The sequence below is a fragment of the Rhineura floridana genome, chromosome 5 (genome assembly GCF_030035675.1).
Source record: "Rhineura floridana isolate rRhiFlo1 chromosome 5, rRhiFlo1.hap2, whole genome shotgun sequence".
NCBI lineage: Eukaryota > Metazoa > Chordata > Lepidosauria > Squamata > Rhineuridae > Rhineura > Rhineura floridana.
The window spans coordinates 152,926,848-152,952,382 of record NC_084484.1 but is presented as its reverse complement, the minus strand read 5'-3'; the positions used below and the strand labels follow the sequence as shown (position 1 = coordinate 152,952,382).

Here is a 25,535-nt window from a genome sequence, read left to right as displayed (position 1 = left end):
AGTGCACAGTAAAATGCATTTAAAAAATTGACAGAATTGTCTTTCCCTACCTGTAAGCACTGAAAGGTGATCTTTTCCCACAGATCCTAGTAGAATCTACTTTGAGGAAAGGCAGGATATAAATTTAATAAATAAATAAAATCTGCCATCATCATATCTACTTTAGCCCTTTGCCTGCATGATAATAGAGTTGCTGTGCTGTGGCGAATGCCTCCTCTATAGACGTTTTCAGGTGTCATTGTAACTCTGCAGTTACCTCTGTCTTGTCAGCCAATGAAAACACTTTCATGTCCTCTGGGAGGGGATAGCCAAAGCATCAAAGGGACTGATTCTTGTGGAGTCCAGACAGACAACAATGTCTAATTCTGTAGCTGTCTTCGGACAGTTGAGAGTTAGAGTATTTTTTTGGCCATATCTTCCCAATTATTTTGGCAGATCATTTAAAACTCATACTGGAGATTAAAATAACGTCTGGATCTCTAAGATCCATTGTACAAACGTAGTGAATTTTTGCTAATTTTTTAAAAAAAATATTTTTAAATGTTATGCTGGAGCCCCTAGTACACAATGCTGTCACATTTTCAAAGGTAAAACATAAAGAAGGTGACAGTGCAAACATAAGATAAAATAGAGTCCAATGAAGGTGAAAAGATTTATTGAAGAAAAGTTCCTGGAAGCTATAGTCAAACAGTTGCTCAGTGAACTCTAATGAGCTGTAGACAAATCCATCACGTTTGTGCGTAAGTGCTGGTCCATGGGCAGTAATCTGGAATAAGTGAGAACCAGAAGTCAAGACCAAAGAACAACCAGAATCAGAGGGCAAGCCAGGAGTCTGGACTGAAGAACAAAATCATGACACACCAGAGCTCAGGCAGATCTTGCTGCTCAAGGAAAGCACCACTGAGATAGGAAGACGTCTTATATTCTGTCCAGCCCAGGAGGAGCCAATGGCCAACCTGGTGGGAACCAGTTCAGAACACAGAGGGTCCTTCACTAAGAGGCTGCAGTTGTGCATTTCACCACATCGAGCAGTGGCCAGCAGTTCCTGACACATCACTGAGAGGCTGCAGTTACTTTATTTATTTATTTATTTATTTATTTATTTATTTAAATTTGTATCCCTCCTTTCCTCCTAGAAGGAGACCAGGGCAGCAAACAAAAATACCAAAAACACTCTAAGGCTACAATCCAATATACACATACCTGGGAGTAAGTCCCATTGAACCCAATGGAGCTTACTTCTGAGCAGACACATTTTGGATTGCAGCCTAAAACATGTTAAAAAACAAAAGACTTTAAAACATATTATAAACAAAACAACTTTAAAAACATATTAAAACAAGGCATTAATGTTAGAAACATTTAAACAAAAATCTTTTAAAACATCTTTTTTGTAAAAAAAAGCTGCAAAAATATCTAAAACAGTAATTCCAACACAGACTGGGATAAGGTCCCTACTTAAAAGGCTTGCAACAAAGATGGATCCAGGAGCACCCCCAGACTATGAGCCTGCTCTTTCAGAGGGAGTGCGACCCCATCCAAAGCAGGCAATTTACCAATTATCTGAATTTGGAAACCACCAACCCACATCTTGCTAGGATTCACTCGGTTTATTGGCCCTCATCCAACCCACCACCGAGTCCAGACACTGGTCCAGGGCTTGCACGGCCTCTCCCGATTCAGATGTTACAGAGAAACAGAGCTGGGTTTCATCAGCATACTGCTGACACCTTGCTCCCAAACTCCTGATGATGGCTCCCAAGGGCTTCATATAGATGTGCCCTGCAGCATCCAACAGAACAACTGCCAGTGGCCGAAAGACAATCACCCAGTGCTATTCTCTGAAAATGACTCTGGGGGTAGGATCAGAACCATTGTAAAACAGTGCCTCTGATACCTATCTCACCAATCAGGTCAGAAGGATATCATAGTCAATGGTATCAAAAGCTGCTAAGAGATCAAATAAGAATATTAGGATCACACTGCCCCTGCCCTTCTCCTGCTAAAGGTCATCCATCAGTGACCAAGGCCAATTCAGTCCCATAACCAGACCTGAATCCAGATTGGAATGGGTCAAGATAATCTGTTTCATCCAAGAGTACTTGCAATTGCTGCACCACACGCCTCTCAATCACTTTCTGTTGATGCACTTCACACAGGGGGCAGTGGCCAACAGTTCTTGGCACATTACAGACACATATCCTTGGGTATGTGATGGTGTTTTAGTGTAGCTGTTCCATGATGTTGGGGAGATAAATGTCAAAATATTAAAAGTTTTATCCATTACAGTAATACCTCAGTTAAGAAATCCTCCAGGAAAGAAGCTCCTTTTAACAAAGTCTTTTTTTTGGGGGGGGGGGACAAACTCTGACATAGTCAGAATGTGGCTCCTTGTCTACTGGATTGTGGCTGCTGCAGGCAGCTCTCACACGTGTGGCTGGAATGGTGCTCCTTGCCAGGTGGCACAGACACCTCCATAGTAAACAGTGCTTTAGGTGCTGTGGAAGCATTGTTTACTGCAGATGCATCTATTCTAGTGTAGGGGAGCATGGCAATGAGGGAGACAGACCAAGCACATGGTGGTTGCGGTGGCTGCACCTTGCCTGCCCACTCGAGTGTACGGAGAGAAGAACTGTGCTTAAAGCTTTAGATTGCTATAGCAAGATGCTACATGATCAAAGAAAAAAGACAAGGCAGGCATCCCTGGATGCATTTTGGAAGAAGCCTTCAAGACTTACTTGACCTGGTTGTTTCATTTCAGACATGCATATTGTTAGTTCTGAATAAAATGTTTGCTGAAATATGAACTACTCGCCTTTTTTTGTGGTATAGGAACCTATCCCTATTCTTTCCATGTTATTCCTACCTCTGGTACCAAAGTTTCTGTTAAAGTTGTAATGTCCAGGAACGCATGTACTTGGTTAACTGAGGTAGTACTGTACAGCAGGGCCGGATTAAGCTGAGGAGGTCCCCTAGGCTGATTGGTGTTTGGGGGGCCCTTCTCCCTACCTTTCCACTTTCTTTTGCTCAGGTTTGTCATCAATCAAGATGGCGGCCGAGGTTTCCCTAAGGGGCTGAAGCCTCTGCCGCCATCTTGGTTGATGGCAGCAATAAGTGCGTGTAGCACACATGCGTGCCATCAACCAAGATGGCGGCAGAGGCTTCAGCCCCTTAGGGAAACCTCAGCCGCCATCTTCATTGATGGCAAACCGCAAAAACAGCGGAGAAAAAGGTAAGTGAAGCGGGGGAATGGCGGGCGGTTCGGAAGCTCTTGTACCGCGATAATGTTTTTAGCTTATGCAGGGCCCCCCAAGAGCTCCTGGCCCCTAGGCTTCAGCCTACTAAACCTAATGGATAATCCAGCCCTGCTGTACAGGGACTGCCATTTGGCACCATGGGGAGAGGCTTTTAAGTATACTTCATGGGAGGCTGCAATGTTTAAATCAGGCCATCCTACATCTGAAACAAGTTAGCCTGTCCCTAACCCTTTCCTATTAGAATCTATGCTTTTCTGGAAAACCTTCAAAATAAAGATTATACCACTGCTGAACAGATAATTAGGAAATTCTAAATAAGAAAGACATGAGACAGAAAGTGGATATGCTATAACTCTTCTTCAGACTACGGTGTTAAATTTTACTATTACACTTAATTTACTGCTGAACAATGTCGTTCTCTGTAGGAGAATGGCACCCTGCCATTAATTCTCTTTCATATTTCCTTTTGACAGCCCAGCTGTAATGTCATTATTACTCACTCAACATAACCCTATCTGTGTTACCCTTGGATTTTCCAACAGTAGTTCCCATCAGTGTGGATTATCACTGGTAGTGTCCTGAATTCTCTGTCCCGCCTAAGCAGGGGTAGTGCCTCGATGGCCCACGTTGAGTGACCTGACCACTGTCTGTCCCACAATACAACAAGGAGGTTCAAAGGTTGCCCTGGCAACTGAAGTGACAGCAATGTATGTTGTGTGTGCGTGTGTGTGAGTGGCGTACACAGCGTGTCTGAGCGCCGAAGAGATATAAAGAACAAAGTCCAGTCCTTTCGTTTAAGATTAGTCTTTTTACTAGCAAAGCCCAATAAGTTGAACAGACAGTTACAAACACCTTCCTTCACTAACATTCACAACCCCCACACAGTACTGCTTCAGCTTCAAGGTTTTATGGCTTCTGTGCCAGCCGCTGTGACCTTGGTTGGCTCTGCTGTTTTAATCCCTTTTTAGTCTTTCTGGAAAACCAGACTCTTTCTACCCTCTACAGGCCCCCATCTTTTCCAGCAAAGACTTTTATTTCTTTTACAGACATTTTCCAAACATTTTACAGTCAGTTACTTGTTTATCTTTACACAGTTTTCACATTTCGCATACCCAGTTTGTCTATCAGTTTGTTGTATGTTTCCTCATTCAACGGTTTTGTTAACACATCGGCCAGCATGTTCTTTGTGTTTACATATACCAGCTTTATGAATTTTTGCTGCACACACTCCCTAATGTGATGATATCTCACGCTGATGTGTTTGGTACGTTTTGTGTTTGCTTCTGACATGGCTAGGCTAATACACGTTTGATTGTCTTCATATACATGTATGGGTTTTCTGACCTCTATACATGTTTCCTCCATTAACTGAACAAACCATCGCAGCTCATTACATGCTGCTGACAGGCTTATATACTCTGCCTCCGAACTGGATATTGCAACGACATTTTGTTTCCTGCTGTACCAGTCAATGACTGACCCATTATATGATATGAGCACACCAGACGTCGATCGTCGGCTGGGGTGGTCACCGGCATGGTCGGAATCCACATAACATTCCAAGTTACCTTCTTTGGTTACAGACAGGGCTATTCCTTTGTTTGATGACCCTTTAAGATATCTTAGCACTCTTTTTACCCCATTCCAGTCGTGCTCTGTGGGCTTTTCTACTCTCCTGCTTAATATGCTGACGGCATTCGATATGTCTGGACGCGTAGTCTTAACTATATACTGCAGCTTGTCCACAACAGTCCTATACTGTTCTGGATTACTGTACGCCACTTCATCTGTTTCATGCTGAAAAGACACTGTCATAGGTGTCTTTACTGCATTACAATCAGTCATCCCACAGCTGGCTAACAGCTGTTGTATTTTGCCTTCCTGGTGTAATATGAAACTCCCATCTTTACCACGCATTACATCTGTTCCCAGATAATGCTGTACTGGTCCTAACTGTTTGGTATCTACATATTGCTGTAAGTTGTTATAGAATACCAGTTCTTCCTCTTTGTCTGTGTGGATGTACAGAATATCATCCACGTAAACTAGACAGTACATGGTTTTGTCTCCCTGTTGTCTAACGTAAACACAGGAGTCAGCAATACAATGCTAAAACCTCATCCAGTTTCCTGTTCCAGCAGCGCGCACTTTGTTTGAGACCATACAGTGATTTGCGCAATTTACATACCAGCTCTGGTTGCATTTCGTACCCTGGTGGTTGAACCATGTAAATCTCTTCCTCCAATTCCCTTTGCAGGAAAGCAGTTTTAATGTTGTAGTGACACACTTGCATCCCTTCCATTGCTGCTACCTTTAAGAGGAGTCTGATGGACTCATGTTTAATCACTGGGGCGAATATGGCATCATAGTCTGTTCCATATTGTTGCAAAAAACCTTTCGCAACCAAACGTGCCCTGTACCTCAGCACTTCACCTCTGCTAGACCTTTTCCGTTTGAAAACCCATTTACAGCCTATGGCTGTCTTGCCTGGTGGAAGTGTTGCCAGTGTCCATGTTTTGTTACGTTCCATGGCATCGAATTCCTCCCTCATGGCTTCCTGCCATTTGGCTTGTTCAGCTTCAGGCAGTTGCCTGATTTTGTTTATGTGCATGGGTTCCCTTTCCGTTGCATCTGCATCTGTCACGCCACAGTGAACAGCCACAGGCAACGCTTCGTTTGGCTGCAATACCGAGGGCATCTCCCTATTGCCAGCCCTTCCTCCAACACGAACGGCCTTGGCAATCCCCATGCAGACGTGGAACAGGGACTGTCTGAGCATTCCTTTTATGTGTCTTCTATTCCCTTTACTTATCTCGCAAGACCCTTGTTCAAATTTGACCACATAACCCATACTGTTCAGTTTTGCTACAGAGAGGATATTGCTATCCAAGTCAGGAACACATAAAACATCTGTCATGATCGTATTAAGCACATTTACTTGCACAGTACCCCTCCCCACGACTTGCCTTACTGTACCATCAGCCAACAGAACAGCTTCCGTCATGGGACGCATGGTTTTAAACAAGTTTGTACTTTTTACCATACTATGGGTGGCTCCCGAATCTACAACCCAGTCGGCAATTTCTTCATCCATCTTCTTGGAACTTGCCATCTTTATCATTTGTACATATGACTGTCTATGTCCATACCTTTTGTTCATACAGTCTCTTTGTAAATGTTGTCTTGACCCACATTTATAACACGCCTTGAGTCCAAAAGCCCTTGTTTCTTTTTCACTTCTTTCAGTTCTTCTGTCATTTCTTTCGTTTGTCTCCACACGTCTTTCCCATTCCTGGATCAATTTCCCTGACACATATTGTACTGTCAATCCATCGTCAGGCATCACTTCGAGAGAGCTAATTAATGGATCCCAGGAAGAGTCCAGTGATGACAACATTATATATACTTGCTGTAATGGAGAATGCACTACCTCTCTCTCCTGTAACTCTGCAAACAACTTTTTCATTTCTAACAGATGAGTAGACATTGACACTCCCTCCGTAAGCCTCATTTGGTGCAGTTTGCACGCTAAATAAATCTTACTACTTGCCGTCTTCCTGACATGCACGTCTCTCAAAGTATTCCACATTTCTCTCGCAGTTTGTTTATTTTGGATGTGCAGCAGTTGTGAGTCATCCATGGCCAGAATAAAAAACGACCTCGCTTTCTCCTCCATTCGTCTCCATGGAGCTGGCGGTGGGGCAGCCGGTGGGTCATGCTCTATGACCTGCCATACGTCTTCTTTTGTCAAGAAAGCTTCCATTCGCAATCTCCAGCAAGAATAGTTCTGTTCAGTGAGGTGTTCCAAAGGCATTCCAGCAGATAATGTTACAGCCATTTCTGCAAACACGTTTCCTTGCCTTGTCAGTCTGTTTTGTCCGTATTCCTCATCAGCTCTCCACAGCTGCCCGTTCCCAACGACGTACAAGTCTTTCCTTACTTGCTTCTATGATGCACTCTGCACGCGCTCTGTGCCACTCTCTGGGTCCATAACCCTTGTTGTGTGTGCGTGTGTGTGAGTGGCGTACACCGCATGTGTCTGAGCGCCAAAGAGATATAAAGAACAAAGTCCAGTCCTTTTGTTTAAGATGAGTCTTTTTACTAGCAAAGCTCAATAAGTTGAACAGACAGTTACAAACACCTTCCTTCACTAACATTCACAACCCCCACACAGTACTGCTTCAGCTTCAAGGTTTTATGGCTTCTGTGCCAGCCGCTGTGACCTTGGTTGGCTCTGCTGTTTTAATCCCTTTTTAGTCTTTCTGGAAAACCAGACTCTTTCTACCCTCTACAATGTAAGGCTCAGGCACCAAGAAGGAATATCACAACTCAGGAAATGGAGAAGCAGTGCTCTCTGAAGCACCCCAGATGTCTCAAAAGAGGCCAGGAGGCCTTGGGGGGATGTCTCAGAATATTTTAAGGAGGGGGCCTTTGCTTAAGTTACTTGCAGCCAGCATTTATATATTCATTCCAAGCAAGGCAAACATAAGATTGGCAAGGCACAGAAAAACCCAACGGGAGGAGGAGGAGGATCAAGATGACTTCCTCCTCACCCTATTTTCTCCACAGGAATACTAGAGCTGTATTGCTGTAAGGGGTGCTAGAAGGAGAAGAACCTTATAACTAGAGTTGCCAAGCAACACCCCCCATATCCCCAAAGCAGCTATGTGTAGCAACTGGGGAATAAACTGTCAGATTCATGTAATATGTGTAGACATCCATGTCAATCTTTCATTGCCATGCCTAGTGGCCTTTTCTGTATAGTGGCCTTTTTGAAGGGGTCTGTGAACAGAAGTGGCTTGCCAGGTGGTGCAGAGGCATGATGCTAGCTTCCTGGTGGGTGAGTCACTGTTACTTACTGGGAGGGAGGGAGGAATGACAAGCTGGTGGAGAGGTTGGTGCACTGGAAACACACTCGCTGAGCCAATCTGGCACTCCTGCCAGGGCATTTACACTGCACCAGCCTCCTTGCTGCCTTGCTCCTGTACCTCCCGGTAAGCAACAGCACCTCCACCTACCAGCTAGCTAGCGTAATAGCTCTGCCCCCGCCCCCAGTGAGCTGCTTCTGTTAAAGAGTATCCGCTTAGCTCAAGTCTTGGGTTTTTAATTCCATTGTTTTTTTTAAAGATGTCAACTTGAGAAAGGCCAAAAGAATGACCTAGTTTATATCTAACAATTGACAATTTGCAATGAACACAGTACGATAATGCAATTCTTGTTTTCTGCTGTCCTATGACATGTCCTCATTTTTAAAGTTTTCATATAACTTTTTAATTTTTATTTTCCCAGTTGATCTTAAAAAAGGTCCAAATCCAAATGCTACAAAGTCAAATCTTCCAAAGCCGTGCCCATCTGGACTTCGCCCTCCTGGCTATTCCCGGTTGCCAGCCGCTAAACTAGCCGCCTTTGGCTTTGTCAGGAGCTCAAGCGTCTCCTCCATCTCAAGCAACCAATCAAATGACAGCGCCCAGAGTGATCAAAGCAGAACAGCCAACCGTAAGTCAGAGAACATTATCCCCACTCCAGATATGAATCAGATTCATTGCAGAGGAGGGCAAGGGGATGAAAGAGAAAATTTAATCTGCACTGTGATGTTTTTAATGTTCTTTTTTTTCGTCAATACCCATTTCTGCGAGTATGGAATTCTTATTGCCAACTTTTGAATTTTACGATAATAAATGATGGATGAATAATTTCTTTTTTTTTTTCAATTAATTTTTGTTCAAATTTTCAAAACCAAAACAATACAAAAAGAAAAAACACAAACCAATAACTAACACAACAAGAAAAGAAAAAAAATATATAAATATTGACTTCCGATTTGTCATAGTTCAGCTATAAATCTATAATATATAACAAGCCTGTCTCTTAATAGATTATAAAATCACCTTCCTCCAGCGGTTATCTTAATTGGTTTCAAATCTCATTAACATCATATCATTTTATTCTTCCACAAAAAGTCAAAGAGAAGTTTCCAATCCTTGAGATATATGTCCATCAATTTTTTTTTCTAGATAAACATGTCAATTAATCCAACTCATCAAGTCTACTAAGTCCAGTAATTTCAAATCGCTCTTCTTCCATTATCCATATTGGTTCCATCTTCCATCTTCCATCTTTACGCACCCAATAATCTTGCTGTCATAGTCATATAATAAGAGTCTGATAGGAATTTCCTTTATCACAGATATTTTCTTGCCATCAATTCCGAACGTATCACTGAAGTATTGTTGCAAAGCCGCATCTCTGTTCCTCTTTTTTACATGATACACTAGCACATCTCTTGAAGATTTTCCCATTGACACAAAACAGGGATTAAATCTGTTAACTTTCTCCATTTCAAGTTCCATCAAATCCTTCCAGTCCAGGAATTTTTTTGAACCGATAATATCTTTATCTCCAATCTCTTCAATTCCTTCAGGGACAGCGCTGAGTTCCAAACCGTAATATTTATCTCCAGGATCCATCACAGCCAGGAAATCCAAATCTTTTTCCATGTCCATATTTAATCCAATCTCCATAGTTTGAACCTTGCCTTTAATTTCTGTTTCATCCTTTTTTGGTTTTCCAGATCTATCTTTATTCTCCTTTCTCATAGAATCCTGAATTTCTTTCAGCTCCTGTCTCATTTCGTCAAATTCAATTGCAGTCGAGGGGCGAAATAAGAGAGACATCAGCTTGGGTTGAACAAGGGCCACTTTATTAAATTACAGCAAACCAAACCCAATTTAAAGTGACCTGCAGAGGGAAACCTAGGTGCGGGAACTGTCTATAAGCAAGTAGCTTGCCACACAGCTCTGGGCGACCAGCCCCTGCTGGGGCAAGGGCAAGCCCATCTGCTTATCCTTTACCCCGGCCACACCTTGTAGGTGAGTAGGGGGGCCTTCCCACGTCATCCCCACCCAGGGCCGTATAACCCCTGGGTAGATGAGGATAAGTTGGCCCCAGAAGCAGCCCATATCCTGCCCTCGAGCCGTAAAGCCCTGACAGACAGGCCTCCGGAACCGCCAATCACCTCCAAAGGTGCCTAAGGGGGCCACCTAGCTGTCCTTACCTATTTCCCTTCCCGGACCTTCCCGCCACAAAAGGGGGACAAATCTCTATTTAGTCCCCCTTTACCCCACTGCCGAGAAGCACCTCTCGCAGACACCTCTGCAGGTCTCCCAAATATGTCGTTACCTGCATCTGACAGGTGAATGCCATCGGCCCTGTATCGTTCACCCTTCTAATGGCTAACCCCCCTTGCCCCAAGAAGAGCCAACCGAATCTGCTGGTTAGCCTTCGTTCGCCAAACCCTGCGTAGAAGCATGCCCATAAGTAACTGAAGCCGTCGTAGCCTCTCCGCTGCATGTCACACATGCTCTCCAACTGAGGGCCTTGCCCTGAGTAACTGAGGCCGCCGTAGCCTCTCCGCTGCATGTCACACATGCTCACCAACTGAGGGCCTTGCCCTGAGTAACTGAGGCCGTCATAGCCTCTCCGCTGCATGTCACACATGCTTGCCAACTGAGGGCCTTGCCTTTAAGTAACTGAGGCTGTCGTAGCCTCTCCGCTGCATGTCACACATGCTTGCCAACTGAGGGTCTTGCCCTGAGTAACTGAGGCCGGCGCAGCCTCTCCGCTGCATGTCACACATGCTTGCCAACTGAGGGACTTGGCTTTAAGTAACTGAGGCCGTCGTAGCCTCTCCGTTGCATGTCACACATGCTTGCCCACTGAGGGACTTGGCTTTAAGTAACTGAGGCCGTTGTAGCCTCTCCGCTGCATGTCACACATGCTTGCCCACTGAGGGACTGGGCTTTAAGTAACTGAGGCCGTCGTAGCCTCTCCGTTGCATGTCACACATGCTTGCCAACTGAGGGACTTGGCTTTAAGTAACTGAGGCCGTCGTAGCCTCTCCGTTGCATGTCACACATGCTTGCCAAATGAGGGACTTGGCTTTAAGTAACTGAGGCCGTTGTAGCCTCTCCGCTGCCTGTCACACATGCTTGCCGACTGAGGGACTTGGCTTTAAGTAACTGAGGCCATCGTAGCCTCTCCGTTGCATGTCACACATGCTTGCCAACTGAGGGATTTGGCTTTAAGTAACTGAGGCCGTCGCAGCCTCTCCGCTGCACGTCACACATGCCAGCCAACTGAGGGCCTTGCCCTTAAATAACAGAGGCTGTCGTAGCCTCTCAAACTGCATGTCGTCACCTGCCAGTGATCTGTGGGTCTTGCCTCAAGCAACTTAGGTCATTGCCACCCGGGGGAAGGACCACCACTTGTGAAACCGTCTGTACTGAATTATGCTGGAACAAAGTGGGTAAGAGCCTATCCAAACGCATTCGTTTCTGGCCACGCCCCTGTATTGCCGCCCATCGACTGAGGCCCAACTATGAGCCCATGCTTGATTTCAAGGCCCTCCTGGCTGCCCAGAAGACTATGCTGAGGCCGCCTATTAGGATAAGCGTCTGCTCCGTCCCCGTCCAGCAGCCTGTCAAGATAATTATAACTTGTTAGGCTTCCGAATTCCCAGGCCCTCTAAAAGGGGGGAATATAGCCCTTATAAACCTGAGGACGAGCGTCCAACAGCCTGGAAAGTCTGGCTTCATAGCCGGAGGAGCATACTGTATTCCCACTGGCTCACCATACCCAATAAAATGTCCAGTGAGAAAGGGCGACGGGGATAGGGAAAAAACCACCAGCCTAGCTATGAGGGAAAGTCCCGCCAGCTTACCTTGAAGTGCTTGGACTAACAGGCCCCTACTCCTGCCATAGCCCGTGCCGGCCCAGAATTCCTGAATTGCCCTACCTGCTCTGTGGTAGCTGGCGAGCGTACTGGGGGCAATGGAATCTATGGGAAGTCCAGTGCGCATTTCACAAGAATAGGCCATGTTTGCACAGCCCCTACAGCCCTTTCAGCATTCCGAGAGCTGGTGATCACAGTAGAACAATGGATAGGCTTATGGCCATCTCAAACTGGGGGAGATCATCCCTACTCCCAGCTGTCAAGGGAATCCCCAGGTACATAGCCATACTATGAGCTGTGACCTCAGGTGCTAACATGCATCCCAAAATCTGCCATACCCCTGAACAGTGAATCACACAGATAGTGCCCCACTACTTCTGGGCCCACATGTCTCCTGATTGTTCCCTCCCAGAAGAATCTGCAGCACGCCATGTAAGAAATATAGCAGTCCATAGGCAATGTTCGGCCGCATAAATGCATAAGGCACCTCTGCCACATGCGTGCACCATGTTAAATGAAGTGTAGCGCATGGTACCTAGACTATCAGGTATGAACCACTTACCGCCGAACCCCTTCAATAAGACTGGTGGTGAATCAGGTGTAATTTGCATCTTTACCCTCTGTCCCTGGCAAATTACTGCCATAACGAAAACAGATCAACGATTGTAGGCCATGAAGGCCAGCCTGGAGTTGGAGTTGGAGTATGGGACTAGGAAATCAAAAGGAAAACACCATAACAGACAAACCTTCCCTTAAACCGGGTAGCCAGCAAGCAAAGTTCGTAGCACCTAGAGTCTAACCGGGGAGGGACCCATGTCCTTGAGCAGCTTATGCTGGGGGCTTCTACTTACCCCTTTGAAGGGCTCTTGCCTCCTATCTCACTGTTGCATATATCCTTCTGCAAAAGGGAAGGAAATCATTTATGAGTAAGTACACTTTACCAACTACTAGTTCCTTGCAGCTAACCCAGTTCCCTTAAAGCAGAGACTTCAGGTAATTGTTATCAAAAATCCCAACAAAGAAAGGTTTTGTTATTATTGTAAAGTCATCAGGAAAGGGTGAAGGGTCTGCCTGGATCTTAAAATGCAGCCTCTGTGTCAAAAACAGAGTCTAAACTTGCATCAAGGCAGCCCTTGTTTCAGTAAAGTCCAAGATCTTGGAAATGAGGATAAGATCCTGATAAGTGATCTGTCTTTCCTCTTTATTGCTATCCACCCTTTCAACCACACTATCATCTGCAAGACCTGCAATTCCCTGCAGAAGTTTGCATGTCCTTCTGTAAATATAACAAATGCCATATGCCTTGTTTTTGATATGAGACCAAATTCAAATAAATGCAACTTCTCAGAGTTAACAAGGAATGTGTAACTGACACTTGGAAAAGGATCACTGTCACCTAAGTAGTGGTTGTGATTTATACATTTTCCAGCAAACCCTGTCATCTGTGCACACCATTAGTATCCAAATATGAAAGGCCCAAAGGCTCACCTGGCCCCTCAAAGGCTACTTGTAATATAATAATAGAATTAACTACCTCAACCTACTATATTCCTGGGCCTAGCAGGAAGTCAGAAGCCTAACCAAAGAGCTGCACCCACCCCCCAAGCAACCACGATGTAATAAAATTAATAGAATAAAGTACCTTGAACCTAATATAGGCCCGAGTCAAGGAAAGTCCGCAAGCCTAACCAAAGAACCCTTCACAACAGCCAAGAGAGGCTGCCAAGGCCTCACCCACCTCCTTCACTGTCTTGCGCCCCCTACCTAGGCTGAACTCACACCCAGCCTTGGCAACCAAAAGGGGAGTAAATAGGGCCTGTTGAGACTCGAAAGGCTTGTGCAGCCTCCTCTCCCATAATTAGTTCTGAGCCTGCAGCCCATGGCTGTTGGGGAGATTTCAACCCCAATCTCCCGGATCGCAGTCCAAACACCTCAACCACTATCAAAACCTCTCCCATGCATATGGGGTGGTGGTGGTTTAAAATTGCCCAAAGACCTGCATTTTATGAGGGGACCTTTTACACACACCTCTTTTCCTTGCTTGGTTGGCATGACTACTTAAATCCTCCCTGGCCTATAATAAGAATTATGAGACCAATTATAATAATAATTATTATTATTGTAAGCCACCAACTGCAGAAACACCAGCACGAATACCAGTATTGTAAGCTGCTAACTGTAGTAAGTCACTGTCTGCAAGGTCTGATCCTTTTATTCAAAACCCTGCAGCTCTTTTGCTCTAATTTATTTTAATTACTGATTTATTCCAATTACTTTATATTATATCACTGCTCTTATACAATATTAAATGTGTGTGAGATCTTGTTTAACTGGCTAGCAATAGCCCTAAGGCGGCGTTGCTGGAGGACACTGAGTGCCCACCCCCCCAACCAAGGGGGAGGGGTTTCCACACCATTCGGCCCAGCAAGCCCTTAATAAAAGACCCGCTCCAGCCGCCGCCACTCCTCCAGGCTCATGACCGCCTGCCTCCTCAAACTACCTCCACCAAGGAAAATAACTGAGGCCTAATCAGCGCACTAACGTGGCCTAACTGGCCTGTAAATGCGGCCTGTGCCACTGCAAACAAGCGCCTCCGAAATGGCACCAACCACGCGGCCGAGCCAGAATGGCCGCTGCCGCTCTTCTCCTTGCTCTGCTTTGGCCCTCGTCGTCCTTCAACGTCACGCTGGCAAAGAGGAAGGTAGGAGGGGCGGCTGGACTTAAATAAGCCCCAAAGCCCCGCCCCTCCACACTGCACGTCGCACGCACACAATAGGTGCGACGCGCGACGTTGCCCCAAACAAAGATGGAGGCGGCAGCTTCGCCCCCATCTGCAACCTTGCCCCACTCATCAGCTGCGCGGCGAGCGGGGCATCATTTCTCAACGCTTGACTATTATTTCTCAGTTCTTGTTTTATTGACTTAATCCCATTCATTATTTTCTGAAACATGTCTAAAGATAAAGTCCCTTCTTGTACATCCATGATCTTCTTAATTGTCATTCTTAAAGCCAAAGGAACAAAACTCCTTCAATTTTCAATGTCCCAAGCAAAGAACAGTTTATTTCTTTATCCAGTTACAAAGGAGTTAATCTTTCAAACCAACTGACGTCACACTCTAGACAGCCCTTATCTCTTATATGCCCAGAAGTGCAAAAACAGCTTTAGTTCACAGCGTCCAAATAACTAGTAGCAGAAGGAAAGAGCAGATTCGTCAAAAAAAGTAGATCAGAAAAAATAGTCCCAGACATGTGTTACACAAAAGTCTTATAAATCAAAAATATTTTTCCTTTCTCTTCCAATCAGAAACCCCTCATCCGTTGAAATCTTTATAATGCTATTTTCCATGTCAGCTTTTTGCAATAAAAAAAAAGATAGGCTATTTTTATTTTCTTCCCCCTTAGTTCCGTGAGTAAAAGAGAAGGAAAGTTTTGGCTCACCCAGGTTTTCTTAATTGCTGTTCCTTTGACAAATCTCTTTAGCTGTATAGATAAGAAAATAATAACGCGTAGACAGGAGAATGCTTGCCTGTTATTCCGTCTTTCTTTAAAGAAAAAAAAAAAGGTCACTTATTCAGCTGAGCTTAGCTAGAAATCCTCGCTCCGTCCGAGCTGCTGGAAGACGAATTCCAGTCTCCAACAATCACAACAAAGCTGTGTGGGAAATCTCACGTTTCTTCCTTGTCCGGAAGAAATTATCCCCAGTCAAAAAAGACCCTTCTGACTGGATTTAAAACTGAAAAAGTTTCATCCAAGACGGGAGCCCGTCTCAGAGCTGCACAGGCGGAGGGATCCTCCTGGGAAGTCCATGATGGATGAATAATTTCTGATGACAAATTGCTTGGGTAGGTTTTATTCTCCAGGTTGCTGCACACAAAAAAGGCATCTTGCTCAGTTCTGCATTCTTTCCCCTTTTTGACGAAATCTTTCTTACAAGCTGATGTAAATAAGCAAGCACAAGTAGATATCCTGCATCAGCACACAGCAGTCATAAAATACATGCACTTCAGGGAAAGATTATGTGAAGTAAGCAGTCTATTCTTTCTCATTTGCTCTTGCTCCCTCTCTCTCTTTAATGTGGTGAGCAAAGCTCGGTTTAGGAAGGTAATAAAATCATGCTAGGGATTTAAAATAGCATCAGAATCTTGCTATTTTTTTCCCTTTGCCATGGTCTCGTTTACAGCTGTGAAAAAAAACCCTTGGCTGAAATGTCACCTCAAATCCTATTTTCTGTAGCTAATGTTAATTTTATTAAGTACAAAATAACCAGTCAACACAGAGCGTGCTCCTTGTGGAATGTATACACATGCCAAGGGCTGGATTTTTTATTTTATTTTTTAAAAACCAGTTCCTCTCTTTGAAGACCAGCTTCTGCATCAACCATGTCAATTTCAAAGCAACTGTTATCACTCTTGAAGTTGTTCAGATTGAAGGTGCCAGCTTGCATAAAATGCCAGAGGCTTTTGGATGCTGTAGAGTCCTAAATCTTTAAAATTTATGTTAATTTTAAAAGAATTACAGCAAACAAAATAAAATCAGGCCGCAACCAACCCTAACAACTTTCTTACACTGGCATTTTAGGTTGGCAATTGGAGGAGCCATGTGGGTTCTTTCAAGCTTAGCAGCTGCAAATATAAAAATAATATAATATGTGAATGCCTTGATTATAGTGGCTGTGTTGCACACAATGTGATGGTTGGGGAAAGGTTTAAAGAGACAGGGCAGAAAATCTTACTTCAAATGCACAGATCTCGCAAAAATGAGATATCTCAAGCCCAGAGTAGAATTGGAGGAAGGGAGGGGCATTTACAGCCCCTGATGGTGAAAACTTATTTTATTGGATAGAAATGATGAACTGCACAGTACATCTAGAAAATGCTAAAGATGGCTTGCAATTGGGGAGAGATTGTGCCTAAAGAGAGCCAGCATCCGTAAAGGACTGCTCAAGAGGCCAGTTCCATGTTCCATAGTTTATAGTACAATCTTATACATGTCTGCTTAGAAGTAAGTCCCACTGAATTCAGCTGGGCTTATTCTCAGGTTGGGGGGTAAAGCAGAGGTGGCTAAACTGTAGCCCGCAGGATGCATACAGGATGCCTCCCAAGGTCCCCCACAAATACATCATTTTTTTCAAAAAAAATTGAACAAATTGATGCTACGATGCTTAGTTCCCAAAGGACTCCCACATTTTTATTTTTTACACTGACTGCTCACATAGGTCTCTCACTGTGATACTGTGATGCCAAAAGGTTTTCTGTGCTCTCTATGCCTCCTCCCAAATGTGTCACACACACACCACACACACACACACACACATACACACACACACTTCCTCCAGGTCCTCTGCTGTGTGATTCTGTGATACCAAAAGGTTTTTGTGAACCCCCTTCCCACAAGACCCCTGAAATGTGTCCTTTGATACAAAAAAGTTGTCACACTCACTTTTATACTTCTGCCCTGCCCACTTGGCCATTCAGCCACCAGAAGGCTGACCATGGATTAATTCTGTCCTGAGTCTGGAAAAGGTTAGCCATCCCTGAGAAATGGGATTCCAGCCCAAGGGAGAAATTCTAAACCCATCCCCCCAGCCTAGCATGGCTTTACAAAGAAGGAGGGTCACCGACACACCCACAGCCCTCCTGCACACGATGGCCAAGAGGGAAATTGGGGGGAGGCAGATTGCTGTGCCAGCTTGGAGAGATTGGGCCCAATGCTGTCACGTGAACCATTTGAGTACTTTCTGCTGGTGGCATTTCTGCCTGCCTGCCAGTTTGGTGGGTGGCAGGGGAAGCTCTGCACCAGCAAAGTGACTCTGGTGTCACTCTATAGGAGAGGGGTAGCAGTAAGCTGGCAGGCTGGCATCCCTCCATCCAATCCAGCACCTACCCACCCCAGCCTGGTGCAAAGGGTTTTCATGCAGCTTTAATAAAAAGGAACAGGTCCTTCTCTATTGCAACATCCACCTTTATGGAATTAACTCTTACTGGTCTACAGGTGATCCACCAGGCCACATCCTTTATTTGTTTTCACTGTTAGGTGAAGACTTTCCTTTGCTGTACATAAACTGCCATGAGCAAGGAAGAAAACTTCCGCCCAAGGCTTTTTAAATTTTTACCACAACCTTTATTTAGGTTGTGATATTAGGCTGTGATTGTATTGTGATTTTTAAGCTGTGTTGACATTATGGTTTTACTGAGCTTTTATTGTTGTATTGGGTAAATTTTATTGATTATTGTGTTTTATATTTTATGCCACTTTGGATAATTTTAAGAAGAAAAGTAGCTAATAAAAATGCTTTTGCCAGTTTTCTCTGGAAGCTTTTGCTCTACATATGGCACTGCCCAACTGTCTCCTGTCCTCTCCATACTACTAGATATTTATTGATTTAGGGCCAAACTACATGTTACGGTATTCACAGATTTTTTAAACCATGCTAAAACTGGCCACTTCAGAGAAAAATCAGCTGCAGAGCTTCCGTCTGGAACGTGTTCTCTGTCGGAAGCATGTGCTGAAGATGCCCCTGAAGGTGCCGCTTGCAGAGGCAAACAGCAGGCAAGGGATGAGACTTTTGGCAGGGAACTGGTGCAGACCCATCCAGATTAGGAACATGTTCTTCAATAAGTAGCCAGTTTAACCATGCTTTTTCTTTTTAAAGGTGTTAACAAGTTTGTTTCTGAATTAAAATTTGGCTCTAAAGGATAAGCAGTTAATCAGTTTTGTGGGTTGCAGCCCATTCTCTTCTTGCTAGATTTTGGAAGGATTTGAAGGGCATTTCCAACCTGATGTGTAACAAAATTTGGCAGTTAGCACTGACAGAAAAACTTACACAAAAGTGAAAGATAGCAAAAGGTTGACAACAAAAACACATTTGTTGCAGAATGGTGGAGTTATATTTCTTATACTAATGAGGTGAATAGTAGTGCTAAGGTTCCTGCAATCTATGGATTTTTTTAAAAGGTGGGCATTTTTTGGTATATTTTTTTCTTTGTATGCAAGTGCAGAAATTTTGAGTTACTTATACTGGCTCTCAACATGTTACATTATTTTTAAAAAACGTTTGGCTTTGTACCCTGCTGACTTACTTGTTTTGTTATAATTTTTTAAAAAATGTTTTGTACTTGGAGTTGTCCGTCATCTACCAATCTTCGCCTTGCCCTGCCTTCAGTCTCCCTGCTTTCTCTGTGGGATCTGGCATCAGACCTGAACACAACTCCTCCTGCACCTTTAATAGCTGAGTAGGAGGAGAGAACATAAGAAGAGCCTGCTGGATCAGGCCAGTGGCCCATCTAGTCCAGCATCCTGTTCTCACAGTGGCCAACCAGGTGCCTGGGGGAAGCCCGCAAGCAGGACCCGAGTGCAAGAACACTCTCCCCTCCTGAGGCTTCCAGCAACTGGTTTTCAGAAGCATGCTGCCTCTGACTAGGGTGGCAGAGCACAGCCATCATGGCTAGTAGCCATTGATAGCCCTGTCCTCCATGAATTGGTCTAATCTTCTTTTAAAGCCATCCAAGCTGGTGGCCATTACTGCATCTTGTGGGAGCAAATTCCATAGTTTGACTATGCGCTGAGTAAAGAAGTACTTCCTTTTGTCTGTCCTGAATCTTCCAACATTCAGCTTCTTTGAATGTTCATGAGTTCTAGTATTATGAGAGAGGGAGAAAAACTTTTTTCTATCCACTTTCTCAATGCCATGCATAATTTTATACACTTATATCATGTCTCCTCTGACCCGCCTTTTCTCTAAACTAAAAAGCCCCAAATGCTGCAACCTTTCCTCGTAAGGGAGTCGCTCCATCCCCTTGATCATTCTGGTTGCCCTCTTCTGAACCTTTTCCAACTCTATAATATCCTTTTTGAGATGAGGCGACCAGAACTGTACACAGTATTCCAAATGCTACCGCACCATAGATTTATACAACGGCATTATGATATCGGCTGTTTTATTTTCAATACCTTTTCTAATTATCCCTAGCATGGAATTTGCCTTTTTCACAGCTGCCGCACACTGGGTCGACATTTTCATTGTGCTGTCCACTACAACCCCGAGGTCTCTCTCCTGGTCGGTCACTGCCAGTTCAGACCCCATGAGCATATATGTGAAATTAAGATTTTTTGCTCCAATATGCATAATTTTATACTTGTTTATATTGAATTGCATTTGCCATTTTTCCGCCCATTCACTCAGTTTGGAGAGGTCTTTTTGGAGCTCTTCGCAATCCCTTTTTGTTTTAACAACCCTGAACAATTTAGTGTCGTCAGCAAACTTGGCCACTTCACTGCTCACTCCTAATTCTAGGTCATTAATAAACAAGTTGAAAAGTACAGGTCCCAATACCGATCCTTGAGGTACTCCACTTTCTACAGCCCTCCATTGGGAGAACTGTCCATTTATTCCTACTCTCTGCTTTCTGCTTCTTAACCAATTCCTTATCCACAAGAGGACCTCTCCTCTTATTCCATGACTGCTAAGCTTCCTCAGAAGTCTTTGGTGAGGTACCTTGTCAACAGGTAGATTTCAACAGGTGTAGCTTGTCATGAATACAACCTACATCTGCTGAAAATTCCAACTTCCATGCCACTGTTAAATGTCCTCTTCTACATTTGGCCATCCTGATGAGCAGTATTCCAGGCAGCTGGCTTCACATTTAAACTTAGTCCTCAGATGCCACATGTGCAATATAATGTTGTAAGATCCCGGGTGGGGGAGTATGTGGGAGGGTTAATGGTCCTGGCAAGTATCTCTTTTATGGTGACCACTTATGCATCACCAAAAAAAAAGTGGAAATGCATCTCAAAAAAAGAGGACACAGATCCACATAACATTTGAAAAAGTTTAGAAGTATAGATGTAGACTAAACTTTTAATAGAAATATAATACATTGCACCATAGTGGGGAGCACTGTGACCAGGTGACCTCAGCCTATTGTTCAGGTACTAGCTGCTGAGGGGTAAGTTCAAGGACCCTGTTCTCTCTCCTTTCTTATGGTTCTTTGTCTTTAAACAGACTTGGAGTGATATTCAATGCTAGTCCTACACAGAATTGTCCCCTGAAGTTAACAGACATTACTAACTTGGGTTAATTATAGTGGGTCTACCAGACATAGGAAGAGGCTCCCTGTGGAAGGAGTGAGCCCTTTTAGAAAAGCCAGCGTGGCAAAATGGTTAGAGGGTTGGACTAGGACATGAGAGATCAGAGTTCAATTCCCCACCCAACCATGAAGCTCACTGGGTGTCCTTGGGTCAGTTGCTGCCTCTCAGCCCAACCTACCTCACAGGGTTGTTCTGAGGATAAAACTGAGAGGGGGAGAACTATGTACCCCACCTTGAGCTCCTTGGAGGAAAGGCGGGATATAAATGCAATAATAAAATAAAAAGGGTATGCCTTTCTTGCCTCCCCCCCCACCTCTACCTGGCTGGGGACAATACAATCTAGCTATCTATGAAAGAAACAGCTGGCAGACAACAGTTTTAAAGCAGAAATGGAAAGAAACACAAGTTCCAGAGGGACCGCTGTGTTGCAGCAAAACAAACTAACTAACTAATGAAGAGTTGGATTTTGGCATGAGTTTTCATGGATTAAAGCAATGAAGTGGACTCTAGCCCACAAAAGCTTATGCCATTGGCCATAAGAGAGGCGCGTCTGGGCTCTGTAAGCACCTTAGGATGCTGGATAACCTCATGTGGACTTTGGCTATCAGTTGGAGTGTTTTAAACTGTGTACCCCCACCTATGCTCCTATAAGGCTGTAAATGAATTCAAATATTGCAAAATGTCAATGAGCTTCCACTTCCAGTGACCTCCTTCCCAAGGGAACCAAACCTTGGAAAGTGCTGCTCTCCTGGAACTTGTCATTGTGTGGAGAAGTGGGGTGAGCATAACAATAATATGACCGTGCCAGTAGTGCAGCCTGGGCTAGAAATACCTGGCAACTTGGAACTGCCTGACACCCTGTTTAAATCAGGCCGTCTGTTCATATTTCAGGAATCCTTCTGCACACTTATGATTCTAATGCATGCAGGAGCTTTTCTTCTCAAATGCCAAATTTGTGGCAGGCCAAAAATCGACCTTGGCAGTTCAGGTATCCCTAGACACTGTGCTATTGCCTCACCTCACTGATAGACGGATTTTTCTAAAGAATTGTGGAGGGGGGAAAAAACTTTTTTAAAACACCTAGAACTACTTTTCTGGCAGAACCACTGTATGGCTTTGGCATTTTTGTATACAATTGTGTATATTATATAATACTGCATATTGTATAAGTATATCCCATGATACATTAGTATATGAGTGGACAGATATTTTTTTAAATCACCTGGCTTTTATCTGATAAGGCCAAAAGATGATGAAAACAACAACAGGGGCATAAGGGAATAGAAGACATGACAATAAATGGGTTTTAAATAAAATGTATATATAATGCTGCATTTGAATAATTATGTTTTTGGATCACTTACCTTGACTTCTGCTCTTTGTGCCATGTAGATCTACTATGAATATTCTGTATGCTAATATTTGGAGGTCCTCCCTTCTGAGGTGCATCTGGTGCCAACATTCATTTTTTTGGTGCCAACTAAAGATGCCCAGATCTATGTTGGGGCTTGATGTAATGAAATGAGGTGCTATCTTATTTATTTAGTTACTTGGTATTTATAGTCTGCCCTTCACTGTGCAGTCCTGGGCGGTGGGGATGGGGAGGTTACATGCAGCTCAGTACAAATAAACTGTGCAATACATACCATTAGGGTAAAGGTAAAGGTGTCCCCGCACTTGTAGTGCAAGTCGTTTCCGACTCTTAGGGTGACGTCTTGCGACGTTTACTAGGCAGACCATTTTTTTTATATGGGGTGGGATCGCCAGTTCCTTCCCTGGCCTTTCTTTACCCCCCAGCATATGCCGGGTACTCATTTTACCGACCACGGATGGATGGAAGGCTGAGTGGACCTCGACCCCTTTTACCGGAGATTTGACTTCTTCCGTTGGAATCGAACTCCGGCCGTGAGCAGAGCTTCGGCTGCGTTACCGCCGCTTACCTCTCTGCACCACAGAAATCAATGGCAATCACAAACAGCAACAACAATGTAATTGGGAGGGAGATTCTGATTGTGTCCTCCACCTGCCAAAGATCTGTGCAAAAAGGTGCATCTTGACTTGACGTCGAAATTTATTCAGTGACAAGGCCAGACATACTTTGGAGGCGAGAGCATTTCCCCACCTCAAAGTCACCACAGAGAAAGTCCTGTCATTCACCTCTGCACCATGAACTTCTCAGGGCCTTCCCTGCAGATTGATTGATTGATTATTTGATTTATATCCTGCCTTTCCTCCTGGCAGGAGCCCAGGGCAGCAGATCTGAATACATGGGCATGTCTACATGGGATGAGGCACTCCTTAAGATATTTGGAGCCTGAGGCAGTTAGGGCTTTGTATGTCAATGTAAACACCAGCTGTGATTGTTTTAATGGTGTCTAGCTGATGTTTTAATTTTTCTTTAGCGTGGTGGCTATTGTGATTGGTTCTGAGTTCTGTTTTATGTTGTAACCCACCCTGGAATTGTTAAATGATGAAGGATGGGCTTATACATGGAAGGAAATAAATAAGTAAGCGGTTAAACACCAACATGGTGATTGTTCATTCCTGTTTATTTTTTATTCCTTATACCTCAATGCAAGGCTGGCAAATGTTATTAACCCAAACCCTCAGGTATATAAGGAATCCAAAAATGTCAACAGTTTGTAGACTTCTCATGCCTCTTTTTAGGAATATAGGGTACTTACTATTAATCACCAGATTCTTGTAAACTGGTCAATGAGTAAAAGCACTTGCAATCTAGCATGTGGGGGATAGGTGGACAAAGTCAGGTGAATGTATCTACCTTGCTGAATGCACACTTTGCCACTCCAATTAAACATCTGGGGCTGTGTGCATGTAGTTTTTGCTTAAGCTGATGAGCTCTTCAGGAGGGAAAGAATGGGCTGAATTCATCCCTACCCACTTTCCCTTCCCCAACAACCCTCCTTCCCCCCAAAACCTCATTTTGCTTTTGTACAATAAAGATCGCATCTTACGAAAACCTTCTACACTTATGAGAGATAGGATGCAACCTTCCTTCTCACTCACGAGACCACCCATACTATCTCAAGGGTAATTTGTCATCTGTAGCTGGATTACCCACCTGCATATATCTATTGGGCAGATGATTATTCAGTGTTTATATTGAAACAATAAATGACTCCACCTCAGTGATCCATACATGGCTGTTAAATCAAAATATTGCTAAGTAAAAAAAAAAAAAGGCAGCCCAAATGATCAAGGTGTGTGTGTTGCCTATGAGCAAAGGCTGAAGCAATTGAGGATTTTTAGTTTCAGTGCCAGAAAAGCATTTTTAAAAAGGGTTAGACAAATTCATGGAGTTATATCTAGGTCAGGGCTGGGGAAGCTGTGGCCCTCCTGATGTTGCTAGACTACAACTCCCATCATCCCTGACCATTGGCCATGGTGGCTGGGACTGATGGGAGTTGGAGTCCAACACCATCTGGAGGGCCACAGCTTCCCAGTCCTGATCTAGATGATAGAGCTGAGACAAAAAATGCCAGTGCACTTCCACAGTCCCGTTTGTTGGCTGCAAAAGAGGGGTGGCATTTCCTTTTATTTCTAAGGATGCAGAGGAAATTCTCCACATTTCCAGGGATAAGAAATTTACCAGGATCAAGTGGTAGCTTTCCCCACTCCTTTCCTTGTTAAAAATATAGTTAGGGTGCCATCTCCTCTTTTTTTATCCAAAATACCTCTGGAATGAAGCAATGTTGGGTAGTAGCATCATTCAAAATGAGGCATTGTGGGAGACTATGGTGGCTTGCTGCATTGACAAGAAGAGGGCTGATGAAACTCCTTGCAGTGGTAGCCAAATTACGTTATTAACAAGGCAAGTAAGAAGGAAAGAATTGGCCACCACTTTGGGAATATAACATTCCTTCAAAAACAGTAAACTTGAGGAGATTTGGAAGGTTTTACATGTGGGAGAAATGATGAGTTATTTAATAGTACTGTGAGGTGAGTGGTGATTTTATGAAGAAAAAGGCAAAACTCACAAAGGCAACATGTTATATATAAGCCACCTGTCTCAAGTCTGGACTGGCATCCAAATCTTTTAGAAGATACAGTACAATGTGCTATACCAGATTATTTTTGAGAGGATCCTAAATTCCTGTGTACCAGTGAGACCCTTCTGAAATTTGTGGGCTTCCTTCCCTCCAGCAGGGAAATACAAATGGAATAATAGATATTGCCTGAGGAAGAGCAGTTGAGGCATAAATAAAATTACTGTACCATTTCTATGCCTCCTCCCAAGTGTTTAGTTAGACACAATATTGCATATGTAATTATGTGGCCCTGCAGACTTCTAGCCTGCAGTAAATGTTTAAATGCATTGTCATGCAAGAAAACAGACTCTTAATAATATTGCTTTTTCATGCAAGCATGGTTTTCATAACTGGGAAAAATGTGAAGCAATTTCAATTTCAAAAAGGCAGGTAATATTGCTACAGATGCA

The 25,535-nt window shown here is 43.9% G+C and overlaps 1 protein-coding gene across 1 annotated transcript in view; it reads left to right on the top strand.

Moving 5' to 3' along the window:
* MTUS2 (microtubule associated scaffold protein 2) overlaps positions 1 to 25,535 on the top strand; it is a 451,766-nt gene that overhangs the window by 158,309 nt on the left and 267,922 nt on the right. Inside the window, exon 4 of the mRNA XM_061628491.1 lies at positions 8,547 to 8,753. Within this exon, the coding sequence (XP_061484475.1) occupies positions 8,547 to 8,753 (207 nt within the window). The remainder of the gene's footprint in view (positions 1 to 8,546; positions 8,754 to 25,535) is intronic.